General features: G+C 36.2%; 1 protein-coding gene and 1 long non-coding RNA gene across 3 annotated transcripts in view; both read right to left on the bottom strand.

Annotated features, from left to right (window-relative positions):
- The window catches only part of LOC132541431 (uncharacterized), a 610,114-nt gene that overhangs the window by 492,023 nt on the left and 97,789 nt on the right, over nt 1-20,302 (bottom strand). The gene's annotated exons all lie outside the window — the stretch shown is intronic.
- LHX8 (LIM homeobox 8) overlaps nt 1-20,302 on the bottom strand; it is a 32,758-nt gene that overhangs the window by 9,637 nt on the left and 2,819 nt on the right. For both annotated transcript variants that reach the window (XM_016190452.2, XM_060201001.1), the window contains 5 exons: nt 20,001-20,162; nt 16,262-16,383; nt 13,696-13,916; nt 13,090-13,193; nt 9,355-9,450 (listed from right to left, as the gene is read on the bottom strand). In XM_016190452.2, coding sequence (XP_016045938.2) covers nt 9,355-9,450; nt 13,090-13,193; nt 13,696-13,916; nt 16,262-16,383; nt 20,001-20,162 — 705 coding nt within the window. The remainder of the gene's footprint in view (nt 1-9,354; nt 9,451-13,089; nt 13,194-13,695; nt 13,917-16,261; nt 16,384-20,000; nt 20,163-20,302) is intronic.

Genomic DNA, 20,302 nt, shown 5'->3' with positions numbered 1-20,302 from the left:
AAAAGAGTAGAAAAGACCAGAGCATCAAAACATCCTTCAATCCAATGGAGACCACAGTCATACCTGAGCTGCCCAAATGGTAAAGCAGTGTCCTACCCGAGTGAACCGTTTCACTGATCCTAACAATACATTTTTTAAATTACCAGAAATGCCCAGCATTATATGCTAATTAGAAAAGCCTGGATAGGCTGAGAGTATGGAACGATCTGCCAACACCCATATTCAGTGGGGAAGCAATTCCAGAAGCCAGACCTTCCACCTTCTGCATCCCATAATGACCCTGGGTCCATACTCACAGAGGGATAAAAAATAGGAAAGCTATCAGGGGAGGGGAGGGAATATGGAGTTCTGGTAGTGGGATTGTGTGGAGTTGTACTTCTCTTATTCTATAGTTTTTATCAGTGTTTCCTTTTCACAAATAAAAATTATATATATAAAAAAAAAAGAAAAGCCTGGGTAATCATTTGGAAGAAGAAAAATGAAATCCCTACTCCACTGTAAACAAAAGTCAAGTCCAGATAAAGTTTGGATATAAATAATGTTTCAGGAACCATAAACGTTCAAGGAAACAAAAAATCACCACTTTTATATTTTCTAGTTGCAAAAGCATAGTGAAGCCAATACTACTCACAAGTTGAGTCATCTGAATAGTAAAAACAGAAAATTTTGATGTGGAAAAAATAAATGAAAAGGAAACTGATTAAGTATGAAAATTAAATATAATTATTAAAAATCAGAAAAATGGACAAATATCCACATAGGAAAGTGGGCAAAAATCACTTTCTTAAAATTGCAAATAAGTAAATGTGATTAAGCACATCCATAATAAAAAAAATCTAACTAAAAAAATGAGATATACTAGAGAGCAAACTAGAGATGTCAAAGAATGATGGCATACAGGATTTTTTATAAATAAGGTTTTTTTTAAAATATTTATTTATTCCCTTTTGTTGCCCTTTATTGTTGTAGTTATTGTTGGATAGGACAGAGAAAAATGGAAAGAGGAGAGGAAAACAAAAAGGGGGAGAGAAAGATAGACAACTGCAGACCTGTTTCACCACTTTGAATCATCCCCTGCAGGTGGGGAGCCAGGGGCTTGAACAAAGATCCTTAAGCTGGTCCTTGCACTTTGTGCCAGGTACGCTTAACCCACTGTGCTACTGCCCGACTCCTGATATACGGATTCTTATGAGTTAGAGAAAAAAAAAGTTTTTCCATGTAACTCCTGGTGAAATCCATTATTATATGCTGTTAAGAAGGTGTTTTTTATAATATCAGTTAATGGCACTTGACGATGTCATTGCTGATGAAATTCTCTCCTCTGTATCATCTTAGCTGGAATTTGAAGGAACTGTGTTAACTAAGATAAATCAGAAGAAGAACAAATATTAGATGATATTACCTAGAGGTGGAACTTAAAAAAAAAAGTGAAGGGAAGACAACTTGGACTTGGTCTCTTCTTTTCTTTTCTGTTGCACTACGGCCAAGGACTTTGGAAAAGGGGATTGAGTGTATGTAGGGGACTCAGCTAACAATGGTACAGGAGGACGTAAGTTGGTGGTAGAAGTGGTGTCCAGACACCTATCATGAAATTGAACCTCTGCGACTAGAACTTGTAAATCATTTTCTCCTAACAAGACAACGGTTATCTCTTTTGAATTAACAGTTCCACTTCTAGACATTTATACTGCAGAAAGTACTAAATAAGTGTGCAAGGCATAAATATACATGCAATTATATATATGCTGTATATAATTTGTTTATGACAGTTGAAATTAGAAATATTATGCTAATATAGAACAATAAAATAATATAGTGCATCTATAATAAAAGCGTGTTTTAGTATACTGGAAGAAATAGCAATGTTTAAGTCTTTTTAAATTTTATTTATTTTTATTTATTTATTTTATTTATTCCCTTTTGTTGCCCTTGTTGTTTTCTTGTTGTAGCTATTATTGTTGTTGTCATTGTTGGATAGGACAGAGAGAAAATAGAGAGAGGAGGGGAAGACAGAGAGGAGGAGAGAAAGATAGACACCTGCAGACCTGCTTCACCACCTGTGAAACGACTCCCCTGCAGGTGGGGAGCCGGGGTTCGAACCGGGATCCTTATGCCGGTCCTTGTGCTTTGTACCACTGCGCTACAGCCCGACTCCCTAAGTCTTTTTTTTTCTATAAGATACATAACTCATAACTCATCTGCCTGAAAGGTTATATGAATGGAAACTGTATCTGGATGCACAGTGTTTAAAGTTTTCAAGGTCAGCAAAACAGCTCACCTAGATATTGTGCCTTGCCATGTGCAAGATTCTGACCTCCACTGCTGTGGAAAAAGTTTTGGTACTATAATGTCTCTTCTTCCCCTTCCCCTTCCTCCTCCTCCTCTTCTTCCTCTTCCTCTCCTTCTCCTCCTCCTCCTTCTTCTTTTCTCTCTCTCTCTCTCTCTCTCTCTCTTTCACTCACTCTACCTCTATCTGCCAGTCTGGATTGGTGAAAGCCCTGCTACCACACAGGAGCAAAATATACATCTTTATTTTATGATTTCAACACAATAACTATCTGCTGTTTCTAATGTCTCACACTCAGCAGGCTTTTATTAGCAAAGGTGGGGCTGTCTCCATCTATCAGACCATTGGCTCTACCTGAAGTTTGGATAACCTAATTTGCATTTCAGAATTAAGACCAAAATGCTGGGTAAATTTTCTAAAGCATTATGCCAGTGTTAGGAATAGGCTGGTTGGATGAAAACATTGTGACTGATCTTCAAGATCACAGTAGTGAACTCTATAATAAAATACAGGGCTATATATTTAAATTATATGCACATATGAATATATACCAATTGCTAATTTCCTACTGGTACTTCTTCCTTTGTTGTCTTATCAAAAATATTTAAATTCATTTTGGAAAAAAGTTAAAAATTCAATAACTACATAGTAAAGCCAACATTCAAAAATATACTAAGTTTTAGTGTTTGGATTTGCTCATAACATTGGTGGCCTATATATTACAGTAATACCTAGAAATTATATGACTGATGCCTGGGTTTTTTTTTCTACAAATAATAAAACCATTAAGTCATAAACTATATAGGAAAAAAACATAGGTGCTAGACTCTAGGACTTAACATCAGAGATGTATCTGAAGACTAAACTCCACTGGCAAGGAAAACAAAAGGAAGAAAAGGACCAGGAGACAGCGCACCCAATAGAGTGCACACTTTACCACACATACAAAGACCTGATTTCTAACCCCTGGAAACACATGGAAACACTATGCAGGACACCAAGGCGGGGCTCCATGGCTGGTGGAGCAGTGCTACAGTAGCTCTCCTTTTCTCTCACTCCCTGTATGTTTTTTCTTATCTGAAATTGAAGGGGAAAAATGTCCACTATGAGCACTGGAAAGCGGCAGACACAAGGCCTGGGATCAAGGTTAATTTAAAAAAATGAAATAATAGTCAATCTAAATGCTTACCAAAAGACTGGAAAGATGGAACTCTAAGATCATATATATATATGAACTATTCTACTATTAAAAATGAAAAGTGAAGTTATACCTTTTGGGGGAAAATGGATGGAACTTGAGGTGACTATGTTAAATGAAGTAAGAAAGGAAATGAAAGACAAACCAGATGGTTTCTTATATATGCAGAATGTAAATAAATAATGAAAATGAACTGGCAAAATAAAACTCTGGGACTCTGAAAATAATGCTTTCTACTGAGAGGAAAAGGGGAAGGTATGGAAAACTAAGTAAAAGGGTCTTTAGGATAGTGTGATGCCACTATAAACTTTGGTGGTAGGTATGATAAGCCTTATACACATAGAGAGATATAAAACTATAACCCTGAAATTCTATAGCATTACAAACCAATAATCAAAAAAGAAAAGAAAACCTATTAGAAGACTTTCTTTTACTTCTAACTTCAGAATAATCTAAAACACAGCCGTCAAGAATCTGAATTAGAGAAGTCGGGTGGTAGCACAGCGGGTTAAGCTCATACGACTCAAGAATCTGAATTAGCTGCAGCAGTCACTGTCTTAAACTGTGCATAGTCTTAAACCAGAAGGAATCCTCAATCCATTGAGTATGAACTACTTAAGTAAAGGAATTTTCTCTTCCAGTCACAAGAAACATTAATTTATTAGTTCAATCCATTTTTATAGGCTTTCATATTAAGAAAACTTTATCATGAGTGAATTCTGTTTTTCTCTCCATCCTCTTAAAAAGAGCCTGATTCTGCTGTCTGTAAGACATCCTTTTTTAAAAATAAATGTTTTTTAAATTTTATATTTATTTATTTAGTATTGGCTAGAGACAGAAATTGGGAGGGGAGGAGGAGAAGGTAGAGAGGGAAAGAGATAGAGAGAAACCTGCAGCCTGGCTTTACCTCTTATGAAGCTTTCTCCCTGCTGGGGGGGGGCGGGGCGGGGACCAGGGGCTTGAATCTGTAATGGAAGCGCTTAACCAGGTGTGCCACTGTCTGGCCCCCTTGACAGCCTTTCATTCATATATATGTGTGTGTGTGTGTGTGTGTGTGTGTGTGTGTGTGTGTGTGTGTGTGTGTGTGTGTATCCTGTTTATCCCCCCGACCTCTGAGAGAATTGACAGCCTTTCATTCATATATATGTGTGTGTGTGTGTGTGTGTGTGTGTGTGTGTGTGTGTGCGTGCGTGCGTGTATCCTGTTTATCCCCCCGACCTCTGAGAGAATTGGTTTGGCCCTTGCTAGTTTCACGCCTGCTTTCTCCCTGCCCCCTATGCTAAGGACATCCAGAGTCCCAGCAGGAGCAGCAGAGGGAGAATGATGGGGAAGCACATGGTGTGGTGATTTACCCATTCGTGAATAAAGACTAAACTGCAGCTTCTTAGCCCAGCCGTGTGTGTCCCTGAGTCTCTGTCTCTGTCTACCGCCGCGATGCTAGCGTGGCCTGCTGGAGCCCCCGAACTTAACAACATTATTCTTTCTTTTACCATCTCCTGACCTTCTCATTTTTGGAAATGTAGCCTTGATTTGAAAACTATTATAGGATGTCTAGCTCTTTCCTGCCTATCTTAGCCTTTCTAGAAGAAGCGCTCTTTTCATATTTGTTCCTTGTTAATACCTTCTTAAAATTAGTGACAAAATTAAATAAACACAATACCCTAGACAAATGAAAGTAATAATAATTAGATCATGGGATGCTATCTCTTCAGAGAGTCTCAGTACACTGTAGTCACCAAATCCACTGGGGATCTAAGTCTTTAGAAAAGCTATAGCACAATTAGTCTTTTCCATCAGTTCCTTTGTATGGATAATCTGCTAATTATGAGATATTTTAACATTAAAAGACTAAAGAATAGGGGGTTGGGTGGTAGCGCAGTGGGTTAAGTGCAGGTGGTGCAAAGTGCAAGGACCAGAGTAAGGATCCCAGTTCAGTTCGAGCCGGCTTCCCCACCTGCAGGGCAGTTGCTTCACAAGCAGTGAAGCAGGTCTGCAGGTGTCTATCTTTCTCTCCCCCTTTCTGTCTTCCCCTCCCCTCTCTATTTCTCTCTGTCCTATCCAACAATGACGACATCAACAACAACAACAATAAAACATCAAGGGCAACAAAAGGGAAAATAAAGGAAAAAAGAAAGAATAAAGGCCTATTTGTCAACCATCCAATTTAAGGAAAAAAATATTACTTGTGCAGTATTGGACTTTATTATCTTTCCTACCATTGCACAAGCTCATCTTTTTTTTTTCCATGAATCCCTTAAACTTTACTAAAATTTATTTTCTATTTCCTTAATCTCTCCATAAGGTCTGTTAACTGGTTCTATCTTGAATCTATCTCACTCTTTTGAGTTCTATGATAATTTCTGCATCAGACTCATTCAGTGACTTTGGCTACTATTAAGTGACACTCAAACAACATCTTTTATCCTACTCTCCTCCAAAAGTTGATTCTTCAATTTTTCACTATATAAAATCTTCCTAATGGCCTTACCCAATTTCATATTTTTTATCCTTTCAAATGCCTGTTTATATTGATTCAAAAAGACATATGCACTCCATGTTCACTGCTTCAATGTTTACAACAGCCAAAATATGGAAGCAACCTAAATGGCCATCAAAAGATGACTGGAAAAGAAGCTATTAAAAAGAAGATATGGGGAGTCGGGTGGTAACACAGTGGGTTAAGCACACGTGGCACAAAGCGCAAGGACCGGTTAGGATCCTGGTTCAAGTCCCCACCCCCCACCAGCAGGGGAGTCCCTTCACAGGCGGTGAAGCAGGTCTGCAGGTGTCTCTATGTCTCTCTCCCTCTCTATCTCCCCCCTCTATCTCAATTTCTCTGTCTCTATCCAATAACAAATAAAAAATTTTTTTAAAAAAGAAAATATGGTATCCTTTGAGGCAAACTGTATAGAACGCGAGGTGATTATGCTTAGTGAAATAAGTGAAGAGGTGAAAGACCAAATGGTTTCACTCATAATGTGGAATACAGAGAATCAAAACACATGAACTTTCAAAGAAACAATAGTCAACCTGTCTCTAAGAATTTGAGAGAACTATGGTGCTTACTTACCACTGGGGCGAGGGGCAGAGAGGGACTCACACAGAACTGTGGTGGTAGGTATGGTGTGGAGAGACAGCTCTGTTATTTTATGATCTTGTAAATCACTACTAGGTGACTAATAAAAATTAATAAATAAATAAGCAAACAAATACCTGTTTATGTGTCTAAATGTCACCACTACGCATGATTACCAGAACTAAAAGGAAATTCAGCTCCCTCCTACTCACTAAGCCAGCTTTCCCTAGGTCATAAAATCCCTGTCAATGGAACCATTCCCCTACATATTTTGGGCTTAAATTTAAGTCATCTTTGACTCTCTTCCACTTCTTTTTTTATTTATCCATAGTCTTATCTCTCTCTCTCTCTCTTTTAAAATTTGTTTTTCTTTTGCCACCAGGATTATCTCTGGTACATGGTGCCAGCACTATGAATCTACTGCTCCTGATGGCCACTTTTTTCTTGTTTCTTTTTCTTTCTATTTTGTTTGATAGAACAGACAGAAATTGAGAGGAGGCAGACAGAGAGAGAGAAAGAGAGATAAAACACCTGTAGACCTGCTTCAACACTTGTGATGCTTACAGGTGGGGAGCAGGGGCTCGAACCCAGATCCTTGTACATGGTAATTTGTGCACTCAACAGGTACACTACCACCCATCCCCCTCCATATTCTTATCTCTCTATACCCAGCTGCTATTAGTGTGCAGTCAATGGAATGCTTCACAAATGAATTCTAGACTATTATCACAGTAAACCTCCTCCAAAAACAAAAGCAAACAAACAAAAAACTGCTCTGCTGAGGTACTTACTATACATTTCTGTTTTTTTATGCAACTATTTTTTTATTTAAAATTTATTTATTCCCTTTTGTTGTCCTTGTTGTTTTATTGTTATTATTGATGTCGTTGTTGGATAGGACAGAAAGAAATGGAGAGAGGAGGGGAAGAAGGGGAGAGAAAGATAGACACCTGCAGACCTGCTTCACCGCCTGTGAAGCAACTCCCCTGCAGGTGGGGAGCTGGGGGCTCAAACCGGGATCCTTATGCCAGTCCTTGTGCTTTGCACCACCTGTGCTTAACACTGCGCTACTGCCTGACTCCCCCTGTACTATATATTTCTATCTAGTTTCTCACAGCTCAAACCTCTTACAAGTATTGTCACACGCTCTTCTTCTAAAATTATATTTCATGGCTTTCTGCTCAAAAAATAACTCTAGGGAGTCAGACGGACCAGTGTAAGGATCCCGGTTCGAGCCCCCAGCTCCCCACCTGCAGGGGTGTCGCTTCACAGGTGGTGAAGCAGTTCTGCAGGTGTGTTTATCTTTCTCTCCCACTTTCTGTCTTCCCCTCCTCTCTCTATTTCTCTCTGTCCAACAACGACATCAATAACTACAACAATAAAACAACAGGGGCAACAAAAAAGAGTAAGTATTTAAAACAAAGAAAAGTGGTCCAGGAGATGGCGCAGTGGATAAAGCATTGGACTCTCAAGCATAAGGTTCAGAGTTCAATCCCCGGCAGCACATGTAGCAGAGTGACATCTGGTTCTGTCTCTCTCTCCTCCCACCTTTCTCACTAATAAATAAATAAAATCTTTAAAAAAAAAGAAAAGAAAGGTCTTTAAAAATAAAAAAGATAACTATCATCACAGGCCTCTCCAAGTTCAACTCTAAAAGTTTCATTTCCTACTATTTGTAAACAACATAAATCTTATACTCAAATAAGTTCCTCTAATATCCCTTATTGTTACTGCTGTTTGGTTTTTTTTTAGACTAAAAATCTTAGGACTACTGTGAGCATTAAATGAAATAACAATGTACAAAGAGTCATTTGATAAATGAAAGCTCAGAGATTTTCATTTCAACTCTCAGGCCGAAGCTGAAAAACAAGATTAGAAAAGAAAACACAAGTCGAACCTGAAATGGAATTGGAGTATTACACCAAAGTAAAAGACTCTGGGGTGGGTGGGTGGGTGGGGAGAATACAGGTCCATGAAAAATGATGAATGAAATAGTGGGGGTTGTATTGCTAAATGGGAATCTGGGGAATGTTATGCATGTAAAAAAAAAAAAAAAAAAAGAAGTAGAAACGCAAAGCAGAAATTGACTGAGTTTGGAGTATGGCACCAAAGTAAGAAAGCAGAAGTATACTAGAGTTTGCAGTGAGTACATCCCTAATACTTCCTCTCCACTTTTCCAAGCTTTGGGTCCATGATTGCTCAACAATTTGTTTGGCTTTGTATGTTAACTCTCTTTTCAGTCACCAGGTTCCAGGTGTCATCAGGATGCCGGCCAGACTTCCCTGGATTGAAGACACCACCAATGTGTCCTGGAGCTCAGCTTCCCCAGAGACCCACCCTACTAGGGAAAGAGAGAGGCAGACTGGGAGTATGGACCGACCAGTCAACGCCCATGTTCAGCAGGGAAGCAATTACAGAAGCCAGACCTTCTACCTTCTGCAACCCTCAATGACCCTGGGTCCATGCTCCCAGAGAGATAGAGAATGGGAAAGCTATCAGGGGAGGGGGTGGGTTATGGAGACTGGGTGGCGGGAATTGTGTGGAGTTGTACCCCTCCTACCCTATGGTTTTGTTAATTAATCCTTTCTTTAATAAAAAAAAAAAAAAGAAAGAAAGAAAGCTCAGAGCAAGCATGCTATCAGTTTTAAAAAAATAGTAATAAAGAGTGTGACTCTATTTTAGCCTAAAATGGAAGCTAGTGCTTTGACATTTTTTAAGTAACAGAAAAAAATAATCCAAAAGGATAAAGAGCTAAGCTTTTATTATGTCTTCACTAACCTTTAAAGTACTTACCTGGATCACACGTCTGCTCAAGCCTGTTCTTTCTGCCAGTTTCTGGAGAGTCTGTGCATCTGGGTTGTTGTCCTGAGCAAACTGTGCTTGCATAACCTGTTCATTTAAAAAGAAAATAAAAATAGTAAGAGCTAAAATAAGTTCAGTCTTCTACATTTTGAGGATGGAAAAAATAAGACATGCACAGGAAAATAAGACATTTGTATTTTATTTCTTAAAAATATGAGGAAATACAAATGAAAAGAATGTACATTTGGTAAATTTATTTATTTATTCCCTTTTGTTGCCCCTGTTTTCTTATTGTTGTTGTTACTGATGTTGTTGTTGGATAGGACAGAGAGAAATCGAGAGAGAGAGAGAGAGTAGGGGAAGACAGAAAGGGGGAGAGAAAGACAGACACCTGCAGACCTGCTTCACTGCTTCACTGCTTATGAAGCAAACTCCCTACAGGTGGGGAGCTGGGAGCTCAAACTGGGATCCTTATGCTTTGCGCCATGTGCGCTTAACCCGCTGCACTACTGCCCGACTCCTATTTGGTAAATTTATATGTGTTACTATGCTGAGATCTTTTTAAAAAACAATTTCAACATGAAATCTTATCATTCAACTATGTTGTCAGAACAAAATAATCCTAAATCATTATAGCCCACAAATTAAATGTATAATTTACTTTTGCCTTCTTTGTCAAAAGATTACTAGCATTAGGTAACTTTTTAAAATATAAACATCAAGAGCGTAATGTTTTAAAGGTACCCAATGGGATTTGCACCAATCTGCAGAGTCAATAGGGAAAGGAGAAATCAATCTCATCTTATATTCTATAATTAGCTGTTCTGAGAATTTGCTCTATGAAGAAGATATCTGAGAACTTAAAACAAGACATCCATTAGAGCACTGAATAAAAATTTCCTCAGTCTACACAGACTGATTTTAAAAAGCTCCTGAATCATTCTGACGTTAACCTTGGTTTGGACTTACTGTACTGAGTGCTAGTAGATAGTAATATATGAAGAAAAAAAACTGTCCCTGGTTTGAGTTTACTTTAAAAAAAATAAGATTAAAAAATAAAAGAAGATATGTCAACAGCTACTCATAATATAAGGTAAGGGAGAGAAATAAAAGGGGGTGATATAGCAAAATGAAAGCACAAGTCAAGTCTTCTGAATTCTTTATAAAGGGAGAACCATGAGAATCAAACTGGATACTTGTAGAGAAATATGTATGTTTAATTCAATGTCTAATTAATAAAGAATGAGAGAAAGAAAGAAGTAGGAAGGGAGAGAGAAGGGGGGGAGACAGAGACATGTTGGCATCCAACATGATTGAGCTTATCTGTAGGTGCTGAGTGGAGGCAGCAGCAAACTGATATGTAAAGACTTAAGCACCATAAGACTCACCCTTTCCAGTGGGTAAAACTGATTGTAGTCTTCACTCTGCTCTGTTTTCTCATATAATACTAACTATCTCACCAGATAGCTTTTTTTTTTTCTTAATCTAGCTTTCTGTAGCAGAAAAGAGAGTATCTTAGTCTTCCTATCCCCAGGAGTTAATGCTCCCTTTTAGTCACATGCTGTATGTTTAAAATTTTCTGACAATAAATCTTGGCCACATGAAGGAAATATGAAGGTAGTGGGGGGGGGGGAGGCCAGTCTTATCCCATGAAATCTTTTGCTAAGGGTGAGGAACACCCTGCTTGAAGTCTATAAAGCCATTCAGCTTGGCCCTGACAAGGCAACCAGAGCTTTCGTCACAGCAACATTAGTGATAATTATTAAACTGATCATTTTGTAATGGCTCATGAATGTTATAAATATCCAAATCACCCTTTGAAGAAAATAGGCTCTTCATCCTCTACCTTATATACTATGGTTGTTCTTTTTTTTTATTTTTTATTATTTTTCTTTTGCCAAAGCACTGCTTAGCTCTGGCTTATAGTGGTATTGGGGATTGACGTGGGAGCCTCAGGTATGAGAATCTGATTGCATAACTTTTTTTTAAATTATCTATGATTACTGACTCTTCTCAAATAAGATATATATATATATATATATATATATATATATATATATATATATATACGGTTTCCTATCCAACATTGTCATTGTTTACACACTACCTATAAATAGCACAAATTTTTACTTTTTAAACTTTTTATTATCTTTATTTATTTATTGGATAGAGACAGCCAGAAATTGAGATGAGATGGGGAGATAGAGATGGAGAGAGACAGAGACACCTGTAGACTGCTTCAAGACCTGCAAAGCTTTCCCCCTGCAAGTAGCTATTTTTTTCTTTCTATTTTATTTGATAGGATAAGAGAGAAATTGAGAGAGGAAGGAGAGGTAGCAAGGGAGACTGAAAAAGATAAATACCTGCAGACCTGCTTTACTACTCATGAAGTGTCCTCCCTGCAGGTGGGGGTACAGAGGCTCAAACCCAGGGCCTTGTGTGTGGTAATATGTGTGCTTAACCCAGTGCGCCACCTTCTGGCCTGTGCCCAGCCCCCGAAGCTGACTATCTGTATCTGAGATATAGATTAAAGTTTGTGCTCATTTTGGCATGCATAACTAACAATTACTAAGGGAGTGCTACAATTATCAATCAAAATATTCTTAGGAATTTTGTAAATATCATTTTTATGAAGAGTAGTATTCTAAATATCCTGCTAACACAAAACAGTGCTCTATTTTATTTTGTGAATTTTAAACCTTTTTCTTCCCATAAGTTCCTAAAGAGGAATGTGGGGAAATCATCTTGTTCATTCATGCCATTTTAAGTCTCATCTCAACAAAATAAATACTTCATGAAAAGTCTTTATTTGCTTTAATGATCACCCATAATATTTCATTATTTTTTGCATAATTCAAATACTAACAGAATACATTCAGTATATACAGGGGTATATTTTTTTTACTGGAAATTCTGGAAAAATAAATGATGTATGAAGATTTCTAAGTTATAATCACTTGAGAAAAAAATGTGTCTCATCTGCTTGTCATCCCTGACATGAGACAGATGCTAGTATATATGTTAATAAATGACACCATATATATATGTCATTACATGTGTATACTTAACTACAAAATAAGGGTAGTTACTTATCTTTTCTGTTATTTACATAAACAAAACTTATGACAAAATATTTAGGGTAACTAAACTGAAAACAATTTAGCATCAAAATTATAGAATTACTTCCTCTATTCCTTTAAAAAGCAAGGAAGAATCTATTTGACTGGAGACAGTAAGTAGATTCCAATCTATGGAAAGTCATATACATACAACTCTGTCCAACTCAGAAAATATGCATTTATCCCATTAAAAGATACATTGTGATTTGTTTTACAAAAAAAAAAGATGAATATATGAATGCTATACATAGCCATTAGTCTCTTTTTATGAATCTCAAATTATTTTCTCTTCTATCACAATGACACATAGTAATATAAATGCTTGGGGCAAACTGATTTTATCAGGAAGTAAAGGGCAGGGAAATTGTTTCTACTCTGATGATACCAATACACTCCAAGAAAACAATCTTTGGATGATTAGTTCATGTTAATCTTGACAAACATTTTAGAGCCTTAAGGATGTTTTCATACATTCACCAAGTTCACTTTCACAAAAAGTAGAGGTCAATCTTCATGGGAACATGAAAAATAAACAATTTAAATAGCATGGAGATTGACTTGTTGTGAGAAGGTATTTTGAAAATCATAAATTCTTTGTCATGTCTACCTGTAGCTGATCTGCTGTAAAGCTGGTTCGAGCTCTTTTTGCTGGTTTTGGATGATTAACATCTTGCTCTGTAAGGAGGGCACCTTCAACACTAATTCCATTACCTGCATTAAAAACACACAGAGACACTATACAATGTGTGGTAATTCAACTGAGTTCACTGGTCATACAATAATAGGCTTCTTGCAGTTCTTGACTTGGTGTGAAACTGTACGTACCTTAACCATTTCTAAATACCTTAAAGTTTAACACATTAGAAATATATTGTTCAACACTATTCCATTGTAGGCTTGAATACTTGTCAAAAAGTTAAAAGTATACATATATAATTCATTCTTGGGATGAAAAAATACAATGAAACAACTCGTTATAAAAAGAAAAATAGCCTTAAACTCAAGGCTGTTACTGAGAATATAGAACAAAACAAATGACTTTCACTATAAATGGATGGAGACCATCACTAACAGTGGAGTGCTTAATGAATTTTCATCTTAATTATACTGCACAAAAAAATATATTACGGTGACTTTAAGGAAAAACACAATTTTTTATCACTGTATTCACTATCCCCAAGGACTCTATAAAGTAATTAAATTATATATTTACCATTTTCCACTTCTCTTTTTAAATTATCCAGCATGCAGTCATAATGTACTCTGCAGAGAACTTTCTCTTCCACCAAAGCAAACTCCTCTCCCGTAGAAAGTTGCCTTTTACAAGAAAAGCAGGCAAAGCACGCCAAGTGATAGACATTTCCCTTGGCCCTCCGGACCCAGTCAGTAGAATGGATGTGCCTCCCACAACGAGAGCATCGAGTTCCATACCTTCTACAGTAAATAGAAGGGTGGGGAGTAAATGTTTTAACACTTGGTGAGATAGCCATCAGTCTAAGATTAAATTAACACATTATATTACTCATTGGATTAAAGTAAGCATTTAAAGCTTTAACAGAAATTGATTTTTCTGAGAGCCAATATGGTAGCAATTAAGATGAGATAGGGTAATAATTCAAATATGTTTATAAAATAAAAACATCTCATTGTTACTCTGGAGCAAGATTGGAATTTTCTCTTAAAGTAAATGAAATAGGAGTTTAACCCCCCTCCCATAACAATTATAGTGAATTCATATTATTCTGACTCAAAAGACACATAGTCTATAATTCTCTCTTGATTTAAAACTTAAAAGTGAAAAAGGTATACCACTGAAGAGTAATGAATGACTTCTTACAGTCAAGATGAGATGATCAGCAATACACTAAATACCGTTTTTAAGGTCAAAACATCTCAAATTGATACTATCAAAAAAATTTAGCAGAACAGAAAATTCTTCATTCCAGAGGTAAGGAAGAAAAATTCAAAAATTTAGTGAACAACCTCTTGCTTTTGTAACCACAAGGAAGTGAAATATGTATTTCTCAAATATCTGGATACCAGATGGTAGTTAGTCTTAACAAAATACTTTTTTTTTTTCTATTTTCTCCAAAACTAAGTGACTAGACATATTTTGTTGTCTTTTGTCATGGCTTGGCATATTCATACCAAACTAAAGAATTAGTGTATATGAAATGTATTTATTAGCACAGCCCTAATGGTATCACTCTTTTTAACCTAAAAAGCAAACTTATAATAAATTTCAGAATAAATATGACGTGTACAAGATCCCTAACAATTAGACTTTTAGTGAGTTTTTTAAACCAAATCTTTCAAAGAGCTCTACATTGCCATAAAAGAAAACAAGATCAGCATATCCTAAGTGAATAAAGAAGCAGATTGCTATCATTTTTTGAGGAAATAGCTAATCTGATGAGAAATATATACTTTTAGCAATTATAAAATTTTATGATTTCATAAAATAAAGGACTGTGAATTTCACTAAGTACTTTAAATTACCTACTTATTTAATTCAAATCTATTGCTAAGTTCCCTGAACACAGTTTTAAAAATTGAGTATAAACAATCTAATTACTATTATAAACTTCATTATATAGTACTAATTTCTTAAATTCACAATGACTGTTTTCTTTATTTGAAAATAGTAATTTTCAGGATCATGCTTAAGGATGATTCTGACTTCTATATAGTTACTCATTAATAGCTGAATTATATCCTAAGAAAAACTTTACATTTAAATAATTATAAAGAGATCATACACAGAAAATGTTACACTTAATATCTTAAATATAATCTCAAAAAGCAAGGATCAGTGATAAATGAATCTTCAGGCAAATTAATTAAACTGGAATTGTCAGTTTTCCTGTATAATATGGTTTGCTACTGTCTCTAAATAAACATTTTATAGATATGTAATGAGAGTTCATTCTACAGTAAACTGATAAAAGTGTAAGGAACCCTTGATATTTTATCTCCCCATACTTCATTTTGCCCTATATATTTCCCCCAAACAGAGTTTGTTATAACAAGTTTTCTTACTTTTCATAATTTATACCTATGTACAATATAGAAGGGTCTCTGCACTTTAGGCCCCAAACTTTCAATACCCAAAGTGGAAGCATTATCTTAAATTAGTTTTTTTTTAACATACTGAATTCCTAAAACATAAAAACATTAATTTTATTCAATTTATTAATGCTCAAAATATTTAATAATTAATGTTCACAAAGTTTCACTGGATTTAACTGCAGCTCTCTTATCTTTTCAAGGTATAAAGTGAATATTGTTCTGGTGAAATTTTCATTTTCAGTTTGGGACTTGTTATAAAAGAACTAAAAGTTCATGATATGAGGAAAACAGCAAAGAAATAATGATTTAAAAATCTCAATAAGTCAGAATTAAAAAAAATACCATTAAGGTGATTACTGTCCTGAAAATAAAAATGTACTTTCTCCCTAAAATGAGCAAAATTAAGTTAAATGTTATATTCCACTATGAAAGGTCTTCTTTTCCATACTAACTAGGATTTCTTTTTTTTTTTTTTTTTTTCTTAAACAAAAGTAGATTTGGGTTTCAGGGAAGCCTCATGACCATTCTCTAACTCACAAAAGGCAGACCTAACAAGTGCTTTAACACTTTTTCCTCATTATTTTTTGAAATGTATTGGAAACACTAGACTTCAAACAATAAAACTGTTCAAAAAGTCCTATTTACACAATTATTTTTTGTAATGATTTTATGAAGCATCTGTTTTCTTAAAAAAAAGTTTCACAGCGTACCTGAAATAATCAAGTTTGCAGAAAATGTCTTTGTCTTTAATATAACAGCTGGTATGCCTTCCCAAGGAGGTTCTGCAGACACTGCAGGAGAGACAGCGAACATGCCAGCACAGGTCATTCACCTGGGAAGGAAAGGGGCAGAATGAGAAGTCATTCTAACATCATACATAAGGATATTATTCAGTGGTTTTGTGAAGAAAAAGGCTACCCACTGTTACTTTAATACACTTTAGTACAATCCAAACATTTCAATCTAAAATGTATCATTTACACAAATAAGGCATCTAGGTATATTTAAGATCCCAACAACAACAACAAAAATTACATTAGCATAATCTACCCTGTGTAATTTGTTAATTATTTGAAGACTTCACTGCATTTTTGTTTTTAATTGAATTTCTATTAACATAAAGAAAAATCTGGTGTTCTGAAAGTCCTGTACAGAGGTTTAATACTTTTAATACTTTTTTCCTACATGAAACCTGGTAGCTAAATAAGTCAAGCCACACACACACACCTCCTCAATCATTATTGGAACCAGTAATTCAAAATTGGCACCATTTAAGGTGAGACTGCGAAAAAGATTTTTTTGGAGATAATGATCTATCATTATAAAGAAAAAAAATAAATAAAGCTTGCCAAAACAAATTGCTAAAGAAAAGTTAATGCGGCAGAAGCCCTAGCTCCCTTCTAACATTAAATAATAAGAGTAAAGTGTCATCAAGCTTTCTTAATGATATAATGACTGAGGAAACAAATGTCTGATTTAAGTGGTTCTTAAAAGGTCATTTATACTTCAAGTAGTAAGGTATAAAACAGGGCTAGTAAATCACAGGACTTTTTATTTTCTAAATAAGGACATAAAATGATTAAAAACAGTATTTTTGGTAGAGGGAACAAATAACTATTCTTACCTTAAACTTGCCATCATACTAAGGCAAAACAACTTAAGCTTTCAAATATGAAGATATGTATTGGACTGAGTTTGCCTACAAATAGTGCTTCTGAAGCTTGTATCTGATAAGTGGACATAAGAACGAGCTTTAGGATTAATTAAATTATGAGCAAAAAAAACAACCGTGATGTAAGAACACAGTCGCACCCTGCTAATAGATCTAATGATTAGTAAATCAGGGAAGTAAATTATTGTAAAGTATGAATTTCTGCTATATCTGTTTACTTTAGTGCTGCCTGGTGATTTCGTCAGATCAACATCACTGTTCAACATGTTTTTCAGTAAGATGAAACAGTTCAAAGTTGAAAAAAAAGTTTCACTGGCTTTAACTGCAGCTCTCTTATCTTTTCAAGGTATAAAGCAAATATTGTTTTGGTGAAATTTTCAAAGTTTTCAGTTTGGGACTTGTTATAAAAGAACTAAAAGTTCATGATATGAGGAAAACAGCAAAGAAATAATGATTTAAAAATCCTAATAAGTCAGAATAAAAATAAAATACTGTTAAAGTGATTACTGTCCTGAAAATAAAAATGTACTTTCCCCGTAAAATGTTCTATTCCACTATGAAAGGTCTTCTTTTCCATATTATCTCGGATTTTTTTTTCCTTAAGCAAAAGTAGATTTGGGTTTCAGGGAAGCATCATGACCATTCTCTCTAACTCACAAAAGCCAGACCTAACAAGTGCTTTACCACTTTTCCTCAAAGTGTTCTTTCAAAATAAAAGGTTCTCTAATCTTTTATTTCTTTTTCTGGAAGAAAAACAAGGTAGAGAAAGAAAATTCTGGAGAATGTAAACCTACCTCTCTCCTGGTGACTAGTACTGATCCAGTGTGCCTATCACAGGGACGAATCAGAAGAACCACTAGCAGGACTATAGAGTATTGGATGGGGCAGTAGATGCATCTAACTGCTTGTACTTCTTTGTCCTAACTCTATTGTACCTTCCTCACAAGATAGTGCATATATACATATATACACTTACACCCTCAGATCCTACATTAGATCTAGCAACTATCATCAGCAAATCAAACTGAAGTCAAACTTATAAAGAACATTTAATGGGGAAAAAAGGTTAAGAACTCAAAGAGTTTATAGATAACCATATATTATCAAACTCTTAGAGCTAATATACTAACATGGACAAGAAGAAATGGTAAGATTGTATGTGGAAGGTTTTATTGGTTAGAACTCAAGTCCTATTACAAAAGACCTTTTTATAAAACTCACCTATGAAACTTAGATATTTTATGTAATGCAAATAAATAAATGCATTTTAACATAGAAAAGATAAACACTAGAAACTTATCTATTTCAGAAGATGCTAATCACTTTACAACTTGTCTAAAACCTCTCTGCTATGAAATGCTAATGTCTTTACAGTTCTCTCCAGCAACATTGTCATTATGCTGGTTTCTGAGAGGGCTCACTAGAAACAAGTCAGTTTTGATCCAAATAATTGTTTTGAAATATTCCAAAAACTCTCAGGTCAATAAACATTAAAGAGGAACTCTTAAAAGTGCAATTTCAAGAGAAAGTCATGTTAATTTGCCAACTTTAAGGAACAACTATCAACTAGTTAAGGTTACTTTAGTCACTTCTTAATATTTTCTCTCTCACACACATACACATACATACAAGCTGGAGTTTTATCTGAGTTGTTATTTATATGAAATCATTCCTACTTTTCATATATAGCAGATTTGTACCTTGAGGTCAAAATTAAAGCAACCTACTGACTTTCTTTGTGAACTCATATTCTACACAATTAACACCTCTGAAATACTGAGGATGGGTGGAAAGGAAATAGAAAGTGAGGTGGCTTGCTACTAATTCAGTGTAGGAGAGATCATTATGGTTTTTAAAAGCTATTGAAGTTGAAAGCCCATGGTATTAGAATTAAGACACATGGGACCATGATCCAACATGCAATGACATGGATAACTATGACCTGCCAATTTTTTTTATCCCATAACTCTCTGCCACAATATATGAAGAGGGAAATAATTTAAAATTAAGACAGTCAAGTCTCAAACCACCACTTCAAGCACTTCATCCTAGCCATGTTTCTTCAGTTTTTCTTCTTTTCTTTCCTCCATAACTTTATATCAATTTCCAGTTTACACACACAGGAAAGAACATTAAAAAAAAAAGCATTGGATGGCCTTGAAGAATTAAATTTGGGTAATAGGAGGAAAGTATTGAAAATGGATATTGAAATCCTCTCCTACCAACTTTTACTCTGGAAAAGTCACAAGCAACTGTAAATAAAAACGTGAGTCCACATTTTTAGTTTTAAGTTTGCCGTGTGTGTGTGTGTGTGTGTGTGTGTGTGTGTGTGTGTGTGTGTGTGTGTGTGTGTTTTAATGGCACTTTCTCAGCACACACACACAAAAATGCCATGTGCAAAATCTAGTCAGTTAACTTGGAAATCTCCTAAGCAGAATAGGTCTGAGTGTTATTGGGGCTGCAGTGACCATAATCCCAGGACTGAGAGAAATAATCATTTAGGGTTTCTCAACTGAAAGGGTTTCTCGACTAGTTGGTGGCTATTAGATTCACCCACAGTACCAGCACTTCTGCACCAGAGGAGGGACACACACACACACATTTTGCAACAACCAGGGAGATTTCTTCTCTCATTCTTGCCTACTACTTGAATTGCCCTTTCGGTTGAGAACCTCTACAACACTGAAAGAAAAGTCAGGTGGGAAAAATCAACTTTCCTCTCCCCACACCTCCCGAGGAAGCCCAGTTTCCCAGCGGGCCTCGCGGCCCCGCCCTACCTTGAGCAGGTACTTGTCCACGATCTCCAGGCCGCAGCTGTTGCACACACACTTGCCAGGGGGGCAGACGGAGCCCGAGGCCATGGACCGGGGCGAGGACGACGGGGACAGCGGGGCGGAGGAGGAACACGAGTCCTCGTCCCCCGCTCCCTCGGGGCTCACCTGCAGGAAGCCGCCAGGCGCCTTTGCAGGCAGTTCTAGACCCCTCCTCCTCTCTGCATCCCACCGACTCCCCTCCCTCCCCCCACCTCCACCCTCAGGACACCCCCTAATTCTACGGGTCTTGCTTCTTCCCCTCTCCG

The sequence above is a fragment of the Erinaceus europaeus genome, chromosome 11 (assembly GCF_950295315.1).
Source record: "Erinaceus europaeus chromosome 11, mEriEur2.1, whole genome shotgun sequence".
Lineage (NCBI taxonomy): Eukaryota > Metazoa > Chordata > Mammalia > Eulipotyphla > Erinaceidae > Erinaceus > Erinaceus europaeus.
Note: the sequence above shows the minus strand (reverse complement) of the source record. Positions and strands in the feature narration are given on the sequence as shown.